General features: G+C 49.3%; 1 protein-coding gene across 2 annotated transcripts in view; it reads right to left on the bottom strand.

Annotated features, from left to right (window-relative positions):
* The window catches only part of MED4 (mediator complex subunit 4), a 48773-nt gene extending 31760 nt beyond the window's left edge, over nt 1–17013 (bottom strand). The window contains exons 1-3 of one of the 2 annotated variants that reach the window (XM_063952795.1): nt 16785–17013; nt 7065–7131; nt 6689–6859 (exon numbers count right to left, since the gene is read on the bottom strand). In XM_063952795.1, coding sequence (XP_063808865.1) covers nt 6689–6859; nt 7065–7131; nt 16785–16855 — 309 coding nt within the window. In that variant the 5' untranslated portion in view covers nt 16856–17013. Of the gene's footprint in view, nt 1–6688; nt 6860–7064; nt 7132–16623; nt 16741–16784 lie in introns of those variants that run through there. The other variant, XM_063952796.1, reaches the window with a different exon arrangement.
* Between the last annotated feature and the right edge of the window lie 3329 nt (nt 17014–20342).

Here is a 20342-nt window from a genome sequence, read left to right as displayed (position 1 = left end):
TCCGGCAGCCACCTGCCGGAATTCACCTGGCGAATTGAGTCGAATTAAAAAACGGCGAAAAATTGCCGCGATTCGCCGTGAATTGCATATACCCCTATATGAGCATTATACACAGGTGCAACTCCTGGAAATTTGTCGAGTTTTGATCAGAGATGTGCAGAAAATAAGATTTTAAACCTATCGGTAAATCTTTTTCTCGTAGTCCGTAGAGGATGCTGGGGACTCCGTAAGGACCATGGGGATAGACTGGCTCCGCAGGAGACATGGGCACTTGAAGAAAGACTTTAGGTCTGGGTGTGCACTGGCTCCTCCCTCTATGCCCCTCCTCCAGACCTCAGTTAGAGAAACTGTGCCCAGAGGAGACGGACAGTAAGAGGAAAGGATTTTAGTTAATCAAAGGGCAAGATTCATACCAGCCACACCAATCACACCGTATAACTTGTGTATTTATTAAACAGTTAACAGTATGAAAAACAACGCAGCATCAGTCCAAAACTGATGAAACTATAACATAACCCTTATGTAAGCAAAACTATATACAAGTCTCGCAGAAGTAGTCCGCACTAGGGACGGGCGCCCAGCATCCTCTACAGACTACGAGAAAAAGATTTACCGGTAGGTTTAAAATCGTATTTTCTCTTACGTCCTAGAGGATGCTGGGGACTCCGTAAGGACCATGGAGATTATACCAAAGCTCCCAAACGGTCGGGAGAGTGCGGATGACTCTGCAGCACCGATTGAGCAAACAGGAGGTCCTCCTCAGCCAGGGTATCAAACTTATAGAACTTTGCAAAGGTGTTTGACCCCGACCAAGTAGCAGCTCGGCACAGCTGTAGTGCCGAGACACCTCGGGCAGCCGCCCAAGGCGAGCCCACCTTCCTGGAAGAATGGGCTCCGACAGATTTAGGTAACGGCAATCCAGCCGTAGAATGAGCCTGCTGAATCGTGTTACAGATCCAGCGAGCAATAGTCTGCTTTGAAGCAGGGGCGCCAACCTTGTTGGCTGCATATAGGACAAACAGTGCTTCTGTTTTCCTGACTCTAGCCGTTCTGGCCACGTAAATTTTCAAAGCCTTGACTACATCAAGGGACTCGGAATCCTCCAAGTCTCGCGTAGCCACAGGCACCACAATAGGTTGGTTCATATGAAAAGATGACACCACCTTAGGCAAGAACTGAGGACGGGTCCGCAATTCCGCCCTATCCATATGGAAAACCAGATAGGGGCTTTTATAAGGCAAAGCCGCCAATTCCGACACTCGCCTAGCCGAAGCCAAGGCTAATAACATGACCACCTTCCAAGTGAGATATTTAACTCCACCGTTTGAAGTGGTTCAAACCAGTGCGACTTAAGGAAACTCAACACCACGTTAAGGTCCCAAGGCGCCACCAGAGGTATAAAAGGAGGCTGAATATGCAGCACTCCCTTCACAAAAGTCTGTACTTCTGGGAGAGAAGCCAATTCTTTTTTAAAGAAAATGGATAAGGCCGAAATCTGAACCTTAATGGAGCCTAATTTTAGGCCCAAATTCACTTCAGTCTGTAGGAAGTGAAGGAAACGGCCCAGATGGAATTCTTCCGTAGGAGCATTCCTGGCCTCACACCAAGAAACATATTTTCGCCATATCCGGTGATAATGTTTCACTGTCACATCTTTTCTAGCATTTATCAAAGTAGGAATGACCTCATCCGGAATGCCCTTTTCCGCTAGGATCCGGCGTTCAACCGCCATGCCATCAAACGCAGCCGCGGTAAGTCTTGGAACAGACAGGGCCCCTGTTGCAACAGGTCCTGTCGTAGAGGAAGAGGCCACGGATCTCCCGTGAGCATTTCCAGCAGATCCGGATACCAGGTCCTTCTTGGCCAATCTGGAACAATGAGAACTGTTCTCACTCCTCTTTTTCTTATTATTCTCAACACCTTGGGTATGAGCGGAAGAGGAGGAAACACATAGACCGACTGGAACACCCACGGTGTCACTAGGGCGTCTACTGCTACCGCCTGAGGGTCTTTTGATCTGGCGCAATACCTCTGCAGCTTTCTGTTGAGGCGGGACGCCATCATGTCTATCTGGGGCAGTCCCCACTGACTTGCAATCTGTGCGAAGACTTCCTGATGAAGCCCCCACTCTCCAGGAAGCAGGTCATGTCTGCTGAGGAAGTCTGCTTCCCAGTTGTCCACTCCCGGAATGAACACTGCTGACCGTGCGCTTACACGATTTTCCGCCAGGTGAAGAATCCTGGTGGCTTCCGCCATTGCCACTCTGCTCCTTGTGCCGCCTTGGCGGTTTACATGAGCCACTGCGGTGATGTTGTCTGACTGGATCAGAACTGGTTGGTCGCGAAGTAAGTTCTCCGCTTGACGTAGGGCGTTGTATATAGCCCTCAGCTCCAGGATGTTGATGTGAAGACAAGTCTCTTGACTTGTCCAAAGTCCTTGGAAGTTTCTTCCCTGTGTGACTGCTCCCCACCCTCTGAGGCTCGTGTCCATGGTCACCAGGATCCAGTCCTGAATGCCGAACCTGCGGCCTTCTAAAAGGTGAGCACTCTGCAGCCACCACAGGAGAGATACCCTGGCTCTGGGGGACAGGGTGATCCGCTGATGAAATTGTAGATGTGACCCGGACCACTTGTCCAATAGGTCCCATTGGAAAGTCCTTGCATGGAATCTGCTGAAGGGAATGGCTTCGTATGTTGCCACCATCTTTCCCAGGACTTGAGTGCAATGATGTACTGACACATGTTTTGGCTTCAATAGGTTCTTGACTAGAGTCATGAGTTCCTGAGCTTTTTCTATTGGAAGAAAAACCTTTTTCTGGTCTGTGTCCAGAATCATGCCCAAGAAGGTCAGACGAGTCGTAGGAACCAGCTGCGACTTCGGGATATTGAGAATCCAGCCGTGTTGCTGTAACACCTTCAGTGAAAGTGACACGCTGTTCAGTAACTTCTCTAGTGATCTTGCTTTTATGAGGAGATCGTCCAAGTATGGGATAATTGTGACACCCTGCTTGCGCAGGAGCACCATCATTTCCGCCATTACCTTGGTGAAAATCCTCGGGGCCGTGGAAAGCCCAAACGGCAACGTCTGAAATTGGTAATGACAATCCTGTACCGCAAATGTCAGGTACGCCTGGTGAGGTGGATAAATGGGAACATGAAGGTATGCATCCTTTATGTCCAGAGATACCATAAAATCCCCCCTTCCAGGCTGGCGATGACCGCTCTGAGCGATTCCATCTTGAACTTGAACCGTTTTAAGTAGAGGTTCAGGGATTTTAAATTCAAAATGGGTCTGACCGAAACGTCCGGTTTCGGGACTACAAACAGAGTTGAGTAGTAACCCTTCCCTCTTTGAAGCAGGGGAACCTCGACCACCACTTGTTGAAGACACAATTTGTGAATCTCATTTAACACTATCTCCCTTTCTAGGGGAGAAGTCGGTAGAGCCGATTTGAAAAACCGGCGAGGAGGCACCACTTCGAATTCCAGCTCGTATCCCTGAGAAACAATTTCTATTGCCCAGGGATCCACCTGTGAGTGAACCCAGATGTGGCTGAAAAACCGAAGACGTGCCCCCACTGGGGCAGACTCCCTCAGCGGAGCCCCAGCGTCATGCGGTGGATTTTGCAGAGGCCGGGGAGGACTTCTGTTCCTGGGAACTAGCTGTGTTGTGCAGCTTTTTTCCTCTGCCCTTACCTCTGGCAAGAAAGGACGATCCACGTACTCTTTTGCTTTTATTTGAACGAAAGGACTGCATTTGATAATGTGTCGCTTTCTTAGTCTGTGAGGGAACATAAGGCAAAAAATTCGATTTACCTGCCATAGCTGTGGAGACGAGGTCCGAGAGACCTTCCCCAAACAATTCCTCACCCTTGTAAGGCAAAACCTCCATATGCCTCTTTGAGTCGGCATCACCTGTCCACTGCCGGGTCCATAAGACACGCCTAGCAGAAATAGACATAGCGTTTATTCTGGAACCCAGTAGACTAATGTCTCTGAGCATCTCTCATATATAAGACAGCATCTTTTATATGCCCTAGGGTCAATAAAATGGTATCCTTATCTAGGGTCTCAATATCCGCTGATAATGAATCTGTCCATGCTGCTACAGCGCTACAAACCCAGGCCGACGCAATTGCCGGTCTGAGCAATGTACCAGAATGTGTGTAAATGGACTTCAAGGTAACCTCCTGCTTGCGGTCAGCAGGATCCTTGAGGGTAGCCGTATCTTTGGATGGCAGCGCTATCTTTTTTGATAAGCGTGTCAATGCTTTGTCTACCCTAGGGAGGATTCCCACCGTATCCTGTCCGTTGGCGGGAAAGGATACGCCATAAGAATCCTTTTGGGAATCTGCAATTTTTTGTCTGGAGATTCCCACGCTTTTTCACACAACTCGTTCAACTCATGTGAGGAGGGAAAAGTTACCTCAGGTTTCTTTCCCTTATACATGTGTACCCCCTCGTGTCAGGGACAGGGGGTTCCTCTGTGATATGCAAAACATCTTTTATTGCCATAATCATATAACGAATACATTTAGCCACTTTTGGCTGTAACTTTGCATCATCGTAGTCGACACTGGAGTCGGAATCCGTGTCGGTATCTGTGTCTCCTATTTGGGATAGTGGGCGCTTTTGAGACCCCGAAGGTCCCGGCGACATAGGAACAGACATGGGTTGACTCCCTGGCTGTTCCCTAGCTTCAGCTTTGTCTAATCTTTTGTGCAATAAATTTACATTAGCACTTAAAACATTCCACATATCCATCCAGTCAGGTGTCGGCGCTGCCGACGGAGACCTCACATTCATACGCTCCCCCTCCTCCCTAGGCGAGCCTTCTACCTCAGACATGTCGACACGCGCGTACCGACACCACACACACACACACAGGGAAACTCTTATCTGAAGACAGTTTCCCCACCAGGCCCTTTGGAGAGACAGAGAGAGAGAGAGTATGCCAGCACACACCCCAGCGCTATATGACCCAGGAAGAAACACAAAATGTTTACCCAGTAGCGCCTTTTTATGTATATGCGCCAATTATGTGCCCCCCCCCCCCCCCTCTTGAAAAACCCTCTGTCACCGTGAGTAAGCAGGGGAGAGTCCGGGGAACTTCCTCTCAGCGCTGTGCTGTGGAGAAAATGGCGCTGGTGAGTGCTGAGGGAGAAGCCCCGCCCCCTCGGCGGCGGGTCCTGTCCCGCTCAAAAATCTTAAAAAACTGGCGGGGGCTTTTTATATACATGTACAGTGCCAAAGGAGAGGTTTATATGCTGCCCAGGGCGCCCCCCCTGCACCCTTACAGTGACTGCAGTGTGTGAGGTGAATGGGAGCAATGGCGCACAGCTTTACTGCTGTGCGTTACCTCTGTGAAGATCAAGAAGTCTTCTTTTCTTCTCATACTCACTCGGCTTCTATCTTCCGGCTCTGCGAGGAGGACGGCGGCGCGGCTCTGGGACGGACGGCGAGGGTGAGACCTGCGTACCAATCCCTCTGGAGCTAATGGTGTCCAGTAGCCTAAGAAACAGAGCCTTGAAACTCACAGAAGTAGGTCTGTTTCTCTCTCCTCAGTCCCTCGATGCAGGGAGTCTGTTTCAAGTAGGCTCCCTGAAAATAAAAAACCTAACTAAAATTCTTTCTGACAGGAAACTCAGGAGAGCTCCCTGTAATGCACCCAGTCTCCACTGGGCACAGTATCAAACTGAGGTCTGGAGGAGGGGCATAGAGGGAGGAGTCAGTGCACACCCAGACCTAAAGTCTTTCTAAAAGTGCCCATGTCTCCGGCGGAGCCCGTCTATCCCCATGGTCCTTACGGAGTCCCCAGCATCCTCTAAGATGTAAGAGAAAATACTTTTTAATCTTGAGTTTTGACTACAAAAATTATTAGAATAATACAAAGATTTTTCTAACATATTCTTTGTATTTTTCGTATATTTTATATCAGGCACGTCCAAACTGCGGCCCTCCAGCTGTTGAGAAACTACACATCCCAGCATACCCCGACACAGCTTTAGCATCCTCTGACAGCAAAACTGTGTCAGGGCATGCTGGGATATGTAGTTTCTCAACAGCTGGAGGGCCGCAGTTTGGACATGCCTCCTTTATATAGTCAAAACTCTGGCGCAAACGTTAGTATGACAGGAATGGCTCTGCCTCCCCCGACCACGTCACTGGAGTGGATTTCATATTTCTTTACTGCTAATTTTTTGTATATGCCATTACACAAGTCTCTTGATACAAGTGATGTTAGTGAAATGCAGTACATTGTATCCAAATAAGTTTTTTTTCTGTTTTTAATAAATCACATTAAATAATTCAACACAAAAATAAAAATGTAGCTTATCCTAAGAAAATACAAAGCTAACGTTACCTTTAATGAAGAATTACCCTAATCTGGCAGACTTCCTTTGACCCAGCGCTACACTTCCTTCTCACACTACTGCTTGCATGAATCAAACAGGCAGCAGTATCTTCAGTTCCTTATTCACAGCATCAATAGAAAGTCCATTATGGAGGACCCTAACACTGGTGTTTGTTATATTCATTTATCTAGAGCTAGCAAATGCCGCTGCGCTTTACAACAGATTGTATTCTTGGAGCCTATGGGTAGACCAGAGAGAGTGGTGATCTCTGCTATAAAGAAAATATTCTAAACTCAGATATGATCAGTCACAATGTGATGGGAATATTCTCACCAGTATGTGTTCAGCCTCCTTTAGTTGCTTTTGTAACTGTTGGATATCACTGTCCCGTTTCTCAACTTCCTTCTCCAAGAGCTGCATTTCCTGGTGAGTCTTGCCCTGACTAAATGCCAACTTCATCAGCTCCTGAAACTCGCTGTCCCTCTGAATCAGAAGTTCCAAAATCTGAAAAATAATGTCATTGTACTGGTGTCACAGTATTTTATGGGTTATTGTAATGAGGCATGTCAACCTCACATGGTACTCAAAACAGGAAACAGTCTGGATTAGTATGTAAGAGTCTGAGGGGTGGTCACAGCGGAAGCTGAAGTCCAAGCTGGAATAACAAATTATAACATCAGTGGGAAACCATGTGCAGTCAGAAACTTACTTGTGTTTCTTCCCCAGGTTGATTTAGTTTCTGGCTCCTGGAAAGGGCCAACACTTCTATTAACTCTCTGGAAGAGGAAACATTTCAACAAGTATAAAAATGAAGGTTCAAATAGATTTAAGTATCTATGTGACAGCAACAATCTTACAAATCAGACAGAACATAATACATACAACCCATATGGGATGATTTTCCCATAGTTATAATAATATGTCAGTGAAGAGCTCTGTAATCATACAAAAGGCACAAACATGCTTTTATATAAACCATGGAAATGGCTGGTTACTTTGAATACCAGTAATCATAAATAGCAGAGGGTGCAATATTCCTTATAATATACAACCTTTTTCAACGGATATCAACAGCCACAGATCAGAAGCGACTAAAAGTGATATACTGAACTGGGAAGTCTGTCAATAGATGGAAATTTGACTATATACCTGTTCTTTAACACAAAAATAAGATTTTACTTACCGGTAAATCTATTTCTCGTAGTCCGTAGAGGATGCTGGGGACTCCGTATGGACCATGGGGAATAGACGGGCTCCGCAGGAGATAGGGCACTTTAAGAAAGCTTTGGACTCTGGGTGTGCATTGGCTCCTCCCTCTATGCCCCTCCTCCAGACCTCAGTTAGGGAAACTGTGCCCAGAGGAGATGGACAGTATGAGGAAGGATTTTTGTAAATCTAAGGGCGAGATTCATACCAGCCACACCATATAACTTGTGATAAACTTACCCAGTTAACAGTATGAACAACAACATAGCCACATAGGTATCCGGACTCCAGGTCGACAGCAAAAAAGTCGACACCTTATGTCGACGCCAATTGGTCGACACACCTTAGGTCGACATGGTCAAAAGGTCGACATGAGTTTCACGATTTTTTTCTTTTTTGGAACCTTTTCATACTTAACGATCCACGTGGACTACGATTGGAACGGTAATCTGTGCCGAGCGAAGCGGTAGCGGAGCGAAGGCACCATGCCCCAAGCATGGCGAGCGATGTGAGGGGACGCGGTGCACTAATTGGGGTTCCCGGTCACTCTACGAAGAAAACGACACCAAAAAAACATAACAAAACTCATGTCGACCTTTTTCCATGTCGACCTTGTTCCTGTCGACATTTTGTCCATGTCGACCTTTTGTCCATGTCAACCTAAGGTGTGTCAACCAATTGGCGTCGACCAAAGGTGTGTCGACCTTTTTGCTGTCGACCCTGAGTCCCAGACCCAGCCACGGTACCACCGAAAACTATAACATAACCCTTATGTAAGCAATAACTATATACAAGTCTTGCAGAAGAAGTCCGCACTTGGGACGGGCGCCCAGCATCCTCTACAGACTACGAGAAATAGATTTACCGGCAAGTAAAATCTTTTTTCTCTAACGTCCTAGAGGATGCTGGGGACTCCGTAAGGACCATGGGGATTATACCAAAGCTCCCAAACGGGTGGGAGAGTGCGGATGACTCTGCAGCACCGATTGAGCAAACAGGAGGTCCTCCTCAGCCAGGGTATCAAACTTATAGAACTTTGCAAAGGTGTTTGTCCCCGACCAAGTAGCTGCTCGGCACAACTGTAATGCCGAGACCCCTCGGGCAGCCGCCCAAGAAGAGCCCACTTTCCTACTGGAGTGGGCCTTAACAGATTTCGGTAACGGCAATCCTGCCGTAGAATGCGCCTGCTGAATCGTGTTACAGATCCAGCGAGCAATAGTCTGCTTTGAAGCAGGAGCGCCAAACTTGTTGGCCGCATACAGAACGAACAAAGCTTCAGTCTTCCTGATTCTAGCCGTTCTGGTCACAAATTTTCAAAGCCCTGACTACATCCAGGGACTCTGAATCCTCCAAGTCCCGTGTAGCCACAGGCACGACAATAGGTTGGTTCACATGAAAAGAGGAGACCACTTTTGGCAGAAAGTGAGGGCGAGTCCTCAACTCTGCCCTATCCACGTGAAAAACCAAGTATGGGCTTTTATGTGATAAAGCCGCCAATTCGGAAACACGTCTTGCCGAAGCCAACGCCAACAACATGACCACTTTCCACGTGAGGTATTTCAACTCCACAGTTTTGAGTGGTTCAAACCAAGGTGACTTGAGGAACCGTAACACCACGTTAAGATCCCAAGGCGCCACCGGAGGCACAAAAGGAGGCTGAATATGCAGCACTCCCTTCACAAACATCTGTACTTCAGGAATAGAGGCCAATTCTCTTTGAAAGAAAATGGATAAGGCCGAAATCTGGACCTTTATGGACCCTAGTTTTAGGCCCAAAGTCACTCCTGTTTGAAGGAAGTGGAGAAGACGGCCCAAATGGAACTCCTCCGTAGGAGCGGCTCTGGCCTCACACCAAGAAACATATTTCCGCCATATACGGTGATAATGTTTCAACGTCACGTCTTTCCTAGCCTTGATCAGGGTAGGAATGACCTCCTCCAGAATCCCTTTTTCCGCTAGGATCCGGCGTTCAACCGCCATGCCGTCAAACACAGCCGCGGTAAGTCTTGGAACAGACAGGGCCCTTGCCGCAGCAGGTCCTGCCTTAGAGGAAGAGGCCACGGATACCCTGCGAGCAACTCTTGCCGCTCCGGATACCAAGTCCTCCGTGGCCAATCTGGAACAATGAGTATTGTTCTGACCCTGCTTCTTCGTATTATTCTCAATCCCTTGGGTATGAGAGGAAGAGGAGGAAACACATAGACCGATCTGAACACCCAAGGTGTCACCAGAGCGTCTACCGCTACCGCCTGAGGGTCCCTTGACCTGGCGCAATACCGCTTTAGCTTTTTGTTGAGACGGGATGCCATCATGACGATTTGAAGCAGTCCCCAACGATCCGTGATCTGTGCGAAGACTTCTTGATGAAGTCCCCACTCTCCCGGATGCAGGTCGTGCCTGCTGAGGAAGTCCGCCTCCCAGTTGTCCACCCCCGGGATGAACACCGCTGACAGCGCGCTTACATGGCCTTCCGCCCAGCGTAGAATCCTGGTCGCTTCTGCCATGGCCATTCTGCTCCTTGTTCCGCCTTGGCGGCTTATATGAGCCACTGCCGTGACATTGTCTGACTGAATCAGAACCGGTTTTCTCCGAAGCAATTCCTCCGCTTGACGCAGGGCGTTTTATATGGCCCTCAACTCCAGGATGTTGATGTGGAGATAAGACTCTAGGCTTGACCAGAGACCTTGGAAATTTCTTCCCAATGTCACTGCTCCCCAGCCTCGGAGGCTTGCGTCCGTGGTCACCAGGACCCAGTCCTGAATGCCGAACCTGCAGCCTTCTAGTAGGTGAGCACTGTTCAGCCACCACAGGAGAGATACCCTGGTCCTGGGAGACAGTGTGATCTTTTGATGCATTTGTAGATGGGACCCGGACCACTTGTCCAAAAGGTCCCATTGAAAGGTCCTCGCATGGAACCTGCCGAAAGGGATGGCCTCGTAGGAAGCCACCATCTTCCCCAGGACCCGCGTGCAATGATGCACTGAAACCTTTTTTGGTTTTAATAGGTTCCTGACCATGGCTATGAGCTCCTGAACCTTTTCGATCGGAAGAAAAACCTTTTTCAGGTCTGTGTCTAGAATCAGCCCCAAAAAGGTCAGACGCGTTGTAGGGACTAGCTGGGACTTCGGTATATTGATAATCCAGCCGTGTAACTGCAACGTCTTCATGGACAGAGACACGCTGTCCAGCAACCTCTCCCGAGATCTCGCCTTTCTGAGGAGTTCGTCCAAGTATGGGATAATTGTGACCCCCTGCCTGCGCAGGAGCACCATCATTTCCGCCATTACCTTGGTGAAAATTCTCGGGGCCGTGGAAAGCCCAAACGGCAACGTCTGAAATTGGTAGTGATAGTCCTGCACTGCAAATCTCAGGAACGCCTGATGCGGGGGGGAATATCGGAACATGAAGGTAAGCATCCTTTATGTCCAGGGACACCATCCAATCCCCCCCCCTCCAGGCTGCCGATGACCGCCCTGAGTGATTCCATTTTGAACTTGAACCTCTTCAAGTACAGGTTCAGAGATTTCAGGTTTAAAATGGGTCTGACCGAACCGTCCGGTTTCGGGACCACAAACAGGGTTGAGTAATATCCCTCTCCTTGCTGGAGATGAGGAACTGTGACAATCACCTGTTGAGTATACAATTTTTGGATTGCTGTCAACAATAGCTCCCTCTCCGACGGGGAAGCCGGCAGAGCAGATTTGAAAAATCGGCGAGGAGGCAAGTCTTCGAATTCCAGCCTGTATCCCTGGGAAACAATTTCTAATGCCCAGGGATCCACCTGCGAGTGAACCCAGACGTGGTTGAAAAATCGAAGACGAGCCCCCACCAGATCTGCCTCCCCCCGGAAAGCCCCAGCGTCATGCGGTGGACTGTGCCGACGCGGGGGAGGACTTCTGCTCTTGGGAAATAGCTGTGTGCAGCTTTTTTCCCCTGCCTTTCCCTCTGGCAACAAAGGATGATCCACGTACCTTCTTGTTTTTATTGGAACGAAAGGACTGCATTTGATAATGAGGTGCCTTTTTTGTATGTTACGGGGGGACATAAGGTAAGAAATTTGACTTACCAGCCGTAGCGTCAAGATCCGAGATGCCGTCTCCAAACAACTCCACCCCCTTGTAAGGCAAGGACTCCATATGCCGCTTTGAATCGGCATCTCCCGTCCACTGTCGGGTCCACAAGAGCCGCCTAGCAGAAATAGACATAGCATTTATTCTGGAGCTTAATAAACAAATGTCTCTCTGAGCATCCCTCATATACAAGGCAGGATCTCTGATATGCTCTATGGTCATTTGAATGGCGTCCCTATCTAAGGTGTCAATTTCCGTAGATAAGGAATCTGCCCATGCTACAACCGCACTACAAACCCAGGCCGACGCCATAGCCAGTCGAGCAATAGTACCGGAATGATTGTAAATGTGCTTTAAGGTAATTTTCTGCCTGCGATCAGTAGGTTCCTTGAGGGAAGCCGTATCCTGAGAAGGCAGTGCCACCTTTTTGGACAAACGTGTCAGCGCCTTGTCAACTTTTGGCGAAGATTCTCAGCGTATCCTATCAGTTTGTGGAAAAGGATATGCCATGAGAATCCTTTTGGGAACTTGTGGTCTCCTATCCGGAGATTCCCAAGCCTTTTCGCACAAGTCACTTAATTCAAATGAGGATGGGAAAGTGACCTCAGGCTTTTTCCCTTTATACATGTGTACCCTCGTGTCAGGGACAGGGGGTTCCTCAGTAATATGCAAAACCTCTTTAATGGCCATAATCATGTACCGTATACCTTTAGCCACCTTTGGCTGTAATTTTGCATCTTCATAGTCGACACTAGAGTCAGTATCTGTGTCATCGATCTGGGATATGGTGCGCTTCTGAGACCCCGAAGGACCTGGCGCCCCAGGGACAGGCATGGACTGGCTACCTGACTGATCCCTAGCTTCTGCTTGGTCTAATCTTTTATGCAATAGATTGTCTTGAATGCAAATGTCATTCAGCATATCCACCCATTCCGGTGTCGGCGTTGCCAACGGCGACCTGACATTCAAGCACTCCCCCTCCACATTAAGCGAGCCTTCCTCGTCAAACACGTCGACACACGCGTACCGACACACTTCACACACACACACACACACACACACACACAGGGAACCCCTTTCCTGAAGGCCCTTTGGAGAGAGAGAGAGAGAGAGTAAGCCAGCACACACCCCAGCGCAATAACCCTGGAGACCAACACAAATTGTTTTTCCCCAGCAGCGCTGTATAATATGTAAACCACCAATTATGTGCCCCCCCCCCCTCTTTTAAGCACCCTTTCACCGTGTGTAAGCAGGGGAGAGTCCGGGGAGCTTCCTCTCGGCAGTGCTGTGGAGAGAAAATGGCGCTGGTGAGTGCTGAGGGAGAAGCCCCGCTCAAACTTAGTGAAATATAGCGGGGGCTCTTTTATACACATGTACAGAGCGCACCTGTACATGTATATATTCTTTATGCCATGCAGAGGCTTATATTGCCGCCCAGGGCGCCCTGCACCCTTACAGTGACCGGAGTATGTGGGGTGTATGGGAGCAATGACGCACAGCTGCAGTGCTGTGCGTTACCTCAGTGAAGCTGAAGGCTTCTGCCGCCTGACGACTTCTGTACTTCTAGCTCTGTGAGGAGAAAGGCGGCGCAGCTCCGGGGGTGGACGCCCAGTAAGAACCTGCGTTCACCCCCTCTGGAGCTAATGGTGTCCAGTAGCCGAGGAAGCAGAGCCTATCTTTGACAAGAAGGTCTGCTCCTCTCTCCTCAGTCCCACGATGCAGGGAGCCTGTTGCCAGCAGTGCTCCCTGTGAAAAAGTAAAATGTAGAAAGAAAAAAATCCAAACAAAAATGCTTCTAGGCTAGGGGTGGGCAACATGCGGCCCGCGGGCCGGATGCGGCCCGCGAACCGATTCTGCCTGGCCCGCTGTCCCATACCACTGTGCAATGACAAGCGGCCCGGCTGAGCCGCTTGTCATTGCGCTACGAAGCTCCGAGACGCAGCGCCGCTGAGGAAATACCCGGTCTGCTGACCGGGATTTCCTCTGTGACATCAGGCGCTGGGCGGCATAGGGGCGGAGCCACGGCAGGAGAGTGCAGCGGGTAGCAGCAGCGGCTCTGCGCAGCGGGCAGCGGATCTGGCAGGGAAGGTGGATAATCTGGGCAGCAGATCTGCCACAGTGAAAAAAACACATCTAAGGTAAAGCTGCTATATGGGTACGGGGGGGGGGGGGGGGGGCGGGGGGAGGAGGAGGAGGGCGGGGGGGGGGAGAGTGGAGAGGAGGGGGGTAGAGACTGCTGTATAGGTTCAGGGGAAGGGGGGTATTGACTGCTATGTGGGTTCAGGGGTGGGGGAAGGGGGGTAGAGACTACTATATGGGTTTAAGGGAGAGGGGAGCTGTGAATACGATTGATAACAGCATTACACAGGATGCTGTTTGTTTGTTTGTTTGTTTTCAGCAGTTTTTTATTTTTATTTTTTTTATTACTGGATATGTTTTTTAAGCCAAGTACCCACGGGCCGATTTGGGAGAGATGTGTGCTGAGCGAACCGCTCAGCACACATTTCTCCTGCCGCTCAGCACAGCGCGATCTGTGCTGACCGTGCGGGGGGAGACGAGGGGGGGCGATCACTTCACCCAGCGGGTGAAGTGAGCGACCCGCTAGATTGGCCTGCATGCAATCTAGCAGCAGCGATAGCGATGTGCGGGGCCGCGCATCGCTATCGCTGAGGGGGCTACACACATGGTGTGTGTGTTTTTACAGATATATATATATATATATATATATATATATATATATATATGTATATAATACTATGTTTTTATAGAGATATATATATATATATATATAGATATATATATAGATATATATATATATATATATATATATATATATAATGGATGGAGACAGGCGGCACTCAAGCAGCCTCAAATAGAGTGAAAAAAGCGGTCCGTTTATTGATCCATATTGGATCAATAAACGGACCGCTTTTTTCACTCTATTTGAGTCTGCTTGAGTGCCGCCTGTCTCCATCCATTATATTGAGGATCAGCATTGTTTCTCTAGGAGGGCACTGCAGCACATTGCCATTTGGAGAGGGAGTGCCGGGATTACTACACTTTGTGTATATATATATATAAAAAACTATGGGCCTAATTCAGAACTGATCGCTAGGGTGTGATTTTTGCACTGCTACGATCAGGTAGTCACCGCCTACAGGGGGAGGAGGGTAATCGCATGTGCAGGAGAGCTGCAGAAACAGAAGTTTGTGCAGTCTCTGCGCAGCCCAGGACTTACTCTTCCAGTGGGATGATCGGGGCCGGAGCGGACGTCAGAAACCCTCCCTCCAAACGCCTGGTCTCTCCTGCATTTTTCCGTGCACTCCTCTAAACCGGTCAGTTACCACCCACAAACGGCCTCTTTCTGTCAATCACCTTGCGATCGCCTGTACGATCGCTTTGTTCGCACCATCCCATCACTGCCCGACGCTCCCCAGCGCGGCGGACCGACGTGCCTGCGCACTGCAATGCATGCGCAGTTCAGACCCGATCATCTGCTGTGCGAAAATACACAGCTGCGACCGGGTCAGAATTGGGCCCTATAACGGGTCTTATTTTTCAGCAACTGCTGACTAAGAAGCTGATTCAGACCTGATCACTGTGCTGCAAATTTTGCTGTCCTGCGTTCGGGTAGTCGCCGCCCCCAGGGTGAATGTAAATTCACCCGTGCAAGTGTACGATCGTATGTGTACGCAGAGCTGCAAAAATCTACTTTGTGCAGTCTCTGCGCAGCCCAGGACTTACTCCTACAAATATTTGTCATTCATATTAGTCCCCGCCCATGTGTGTGGCCCTCGAACATTCACTGGAAGTGTTAAGCGGCCCCCCAGCTGAAATAATTGCCCACCCCTGTTCTAGGCAGAGAACTCTGGAGAGCTCTCTGCAGTGCACCCATCTTGCTCTGGGCACAGTGTAAAACTGAGGTCTGGAGGTGGGGCATAGAGGGAGGAGCCAGTGCACACCCAGAGTCCAAAGCTTTCTTAAAGTGCCCTATCTCCTGCGGAGCCAGTCTATTCCCCATGGTCCTTACGGAGTCCCCAGCATCCTCTAGGACGTTAGAGAAAAATATATAGCTATCAAATACATCCCTTATTCAATCTGCTTATACAGAAAGTTAAAAGTAGTGTCCAAAACTGAAGCTAGATGGGCTTTCTGGGACTTCTAGTGCCATAGCAGCTTGCAGCTAAAGAGGTTGCATAAGTCTGCTATAGCTACATGGAAGAATAGACTAGCAAATAACACTGGTTTGAAAAAGTTTGAACCCACCAGCCTGTGTATAATGTAGCATTTACATTGCCTAGGAGACTGCAGATCACTCAGTGATTACATTCTGTGCACTGCTAAACGATCTCCTCCCAATTCCATGAGGTGCATACACACTAGACGACGTGCTCTATGAGCGACGTCGTCTAGTGTTTCCCCCTCCCGGGCCAGGCGGTCGGCCGTACACACTGAGCGATATGACGTTCATAGCACTCTGATGTCACGCAGCGGCCGGGCAGGCAGCTCTTGGACGACAGTCCAAATTGAGCATGCATGCACGGCAGACAGCGAGTGTCGTTAACTACCAGCGGGAACGCGCATCAGTCGTCGTTGCTGAAAATGAGCAACGTTAATTTTATCAGCAAGTGCGTATGCACCTATAGTCACAAATAAAAAGGGACACATCATCACAGGATTAACTAGGTCTGCTGAGCAGGAAACAAATAAGCACACATACAGATACACTAGGGACATAGGACTATCATTGGTTAATGAACTGACTGCCAAAATACAATTGTCTGAGCAATTATATGTAGTCATAAAGAATTTGAACAGCATGAATACGTGTTCCTCCAATATCAGGTGGTGCTGGCATAACGTAGAATGTATGCTAACCCTTAGCTGCTTCTGGGACAGAGCTGGTTCTGAGTTGAAGAGGTCCCATAGCATCCCAACCTGAGCCATGTGGCTTCCCACAGCATCCTAGCCTGAGCCTACTACTATACTTACCTGCTATAGCAGCCAATACCCAGCATGTGTGAATGAATGAGACAGTAATGGTGGGGACGGTGCTATTGTTACCAGGGTATAAGCAGGCACACAGACATCCGTGTGTATAGTGTGACACAGCCATTCCTGTCTCATCACAGCCTGCAGCGGCGCACGGTTACCTGGACAGTACTTCCAAGTCATCCAGCACCGAGAGCAGCTTCTCCTTAGTGGTCTTCTCCGCAGCCGCCATGCTGTATGGGCAGCAGCACAACAAGCGCAGTAGCAGCTCGGCCTCGGAGAAAGAGAGCAGCCCGACGCTCGGGAGAGCCGTCTCATTTTGCAGCAGCGACGCCTACAGGCCGGTGGGTAATTCCTCTCGTTCTCTCTCCTACCCTCTGCGTCATCGTGTATCAATATATCTGAAATATAAATATTGTGGTTCCGCTTTTTGCCCTGCTTGTAATTGATGCAGCCATGACGTGTAACAGCAAGCATGAATTTTGGGGCATTGAATTGAATTTTAGGGCGCTCAGAGTTTTAAGTTATTTCTGAAGATGTGGTCAATTTAAATGACACTAAAAAAATGTGAAAAGAGTGAGAAAACCTCTGTTTTCACATTTTTGTAAAAAAAAAAGAAAGAAAAGAAAATCATAAATAGGCCCCACAGTGTGTTCCTGTTTTCAAGGTCCTCCAGTTTATCATGCAGAGACGTAATATAATAGTAGATTTGTGGGTGCACATTATTTTCTGTGCTACCAGCAAATCAACTTGAACTGGGCAGATATGCAGCTCTGCTTCCTTCAGGTGTCGAGTATGAGGCTCATTCAGGTGCTGTCGCAAATTGGCTATTGTACGTACATAGGTCAATATTTTCTTAATGAGCCGCAGTGCGCACGCACAGTGAATGAATTGAGATTGCGGCCGCACCAAGGAATGAGTCTTAACGTGAGCGACAGGTAGACAGCATTTGGGGGTGGGAAAAGGGACTGTTCGGGTAAATGCAGGCGTGTCATGGCCGTTCAGATGGCATTTCGTGGCCATGATAAGTTAGGAGTTGCGATCTTGCTTGCTACTGGAGAGCCCTCTGCATTCGGTTGATTCTATATCGGAGTGGGAGAAGGGACCTTCTGACTTACCTAGGGGAGGAGACCCGTCACCAGGGGGAGGGGCTACGGCCGAACAAGGTACCCAAAAAGTACCCTCGCGGGCTCGCTTCGCTCACCACGCTTCGGGCACGGTGGCTCGCTTCGCTCGCCACCTAATTACTAAAGGTAATAGTTGGTGCGGTGGATACTAGAGCAACTGTCCCGCTGGCATAGCTCCTCCCCCTTGTGTTGTGGCTCCTCCCCCTGACGGAAAAGGTCCCTTAGGCCACTTGGATCTAGCCTCAACCCTCTGCATTCCGGGAGAGCAGCTAAGCCTGCAAATCTTCAGAGGAAGTCAGGCTCTCCGAAATGTCCCGATTTGTGACGATGGTACTAATAAATCAGCACAATTACACTGTCGGACAGATCTGATGCGATATGCTCAAGTTACCTTCTGCCTGTATTACATACCTCCCAACTGTCCCGATTTTCGCGGGACAGTCCCGTTTTTTAGGGACTGTCCCGCTGTCCCACCCGCGGGCCGCAGTGTCCCGCGGTGGGGGGAACAGTTGGGAGTCTCTGTCACTCGCTGCCCTGCTTAGCAGAGCAGGGGTGAATAGACGCTGTGCGCATGCGCACAGCGTCTATTTACTGGAGTCAGAGGGAGAGGGGGCATGCCAGCGGCTCACAGAGCGCTGGGCATGCCCCCTCAGTGACGAAAACGGGGGCGTGGCTCACGATCGCGGGCCCTCCCGTGAAGCCACGCCCCCTTTAATTAGGCCACGCCCCTTTTTCGGGAGAGCATGCGGCGAAGCCGCGCGTGTGTCCCTCTTTAGGGAACTGTAAAGTTGGGAGGTATGGTATTAGCATATAATCACACTTGCATACTGCAAAAGATAGCAGCAGCAAGAACAACCTAAATGAGCTTCTATGTTAGGCAACGATGGAATAAATGGACTCATTTACATTTTGTCAAGTAAAGGTGAAATTATTTATGTTAACTTGATGAGCTGATTGAAAGCTATATCTCCCGTCCATCAGTTCCTCCCCTGCAAAGGAGAGCTTCAAGGGTCAACACCAGGGGCCTAGCAGTATGCGCTCTTCTTGGTCCCTTTTGTTGTTTATCCATAAATTTCTCCATGGCATCTCTATATAAAGGGTATTTATTTGGTGCATATTAAACAAGGAAGTACTTCTTGAAAAGAAAAGAGAGTCCAATAAAGATGTATATTAGAGTTATATATATTTCTCTGACGTCCTAGTGGATGCTGGGTACTCCGTAAGGACCATGGGGAATAGACGGGCTCCGCAGGAGACTGGGCACTCTAAAAGAAAGATTAGGTACTATCTGGTGTGCACTGGCTCCTCCCTCTATGCCCCTCCTCCAGACCTCAGTTAGAATCTGTGCCCGGCCCGAGCTGGTTGCACACTAGGGGCTCTCCTGAGCTTCTAGTAAAGAAAGTATTTGTTAGGTTTTTTATTTTCAGTGAGATCTGCTGGCAACAGACTCACTGCTACGTGGGACTTAGGGGAGAGAAGCAAACCTACCTGCTTGCAGCTAGCTTGTGCTTCTTAGGCTACTGGACACCATTAGCTCCAGAGGGATCGAACACAGGGCCCGACCTCGATCGTCCGTTCCCGGAGCCGCGCCGCCGTCCCCCTTGCAGAGCCAGAAGACGGAAGAAACCGGAGGAAATCGGCGGCTGAAGACTTCGGTCTTCATTAAGGTAGCGCACAGCACTGCAGCTGTGCGCCAATGCTCCCTATGCACACCACACACTCCGGTCACTGATGGGTGCTGGGCGCGGGGGGCGCCCTGGGCAGCAATTAGAGTACCTTACATGGCAAAAAGCACATAATACAGTCTAATAAACTGTATATGTGCATAATCCCCCGCCATAAAAGTATATAAAAAAGCGGGAGAAGCCCGCCGAGAAGGGGACGGGGCTATCTCCCTCAGCACACCGGCGCCATTTTCTCTTCACAGCTCCGCTGGAAGACGGCTCCCCAGGCTCTCCCCTGCAGTTTCCAGGCTCAAAGGGTAAAAAAGAGAGGGGGGGGGGGCACTAAATTTAGGCGCAAACTGAGTATATTAAGCAGCTATAGGGAAAATTCACTTTTGTTAGTGTAAATCCCTGTTTATATAGCGCTGTGGTGTGTGCTGGCATACTCTCTCTCTGTCTCCCCAAAGGACTTTGTGGGGTCCTGTCCTCAGTCAGAGCATTCCCTGTGTGTGAGTGCGGTGTGTCGGTACGGCTGTGTCGACATGTTTGATGAGGACGCTTACGTGGAGACGGAGCAGGTGCCGATAAGTGTGATGTCGCCCCCTGTGGGGCCGACACCTGAGTGGATGGATATGTGGAAGGTATTAACCGACAGTGTCAACTCCTTACATAAAAGGTTCGATGACGCAGCTTTGGGACAGCCGGCATCTCAGCCCGCGCCTGCCCAGGCATCTCAGAGGCCGTCAGGGGCTCAAAAACGCCCGCTACCTCAGATGGCAGACACAGATGTCGACACGGAGTCTGACTCCAGTGTCGACGAGGATGTGACAAATATACAATCCACTAGGGCCATCCGATGCATGATTACGGCAATGAAAAATGTGTTGCACATTTCTGACATTAACCCGGTTACCACAAAAAAGGGTAT

Source organism: Pseudophryne corroboree, chromosome 2 (genome assembly GCF_028390025.1).
Source record: "Pseudophryne corroboree isolate aPseCor3 chromosome 2, aPseCor3.hap2, whole genome shotgun sequence".
Lineage (NCBI taxonomy): Eukaryota > Metazoa > Chordata > Amphibia > Anura > Myobatrachidae > Pseudophryne > Pseudophryne corroboree.
The sequence above is the reverse complement of the archived record's forward strand: the minus strand, read 5'-3'. Positions and strand labels throughout refer to the sequence as shown.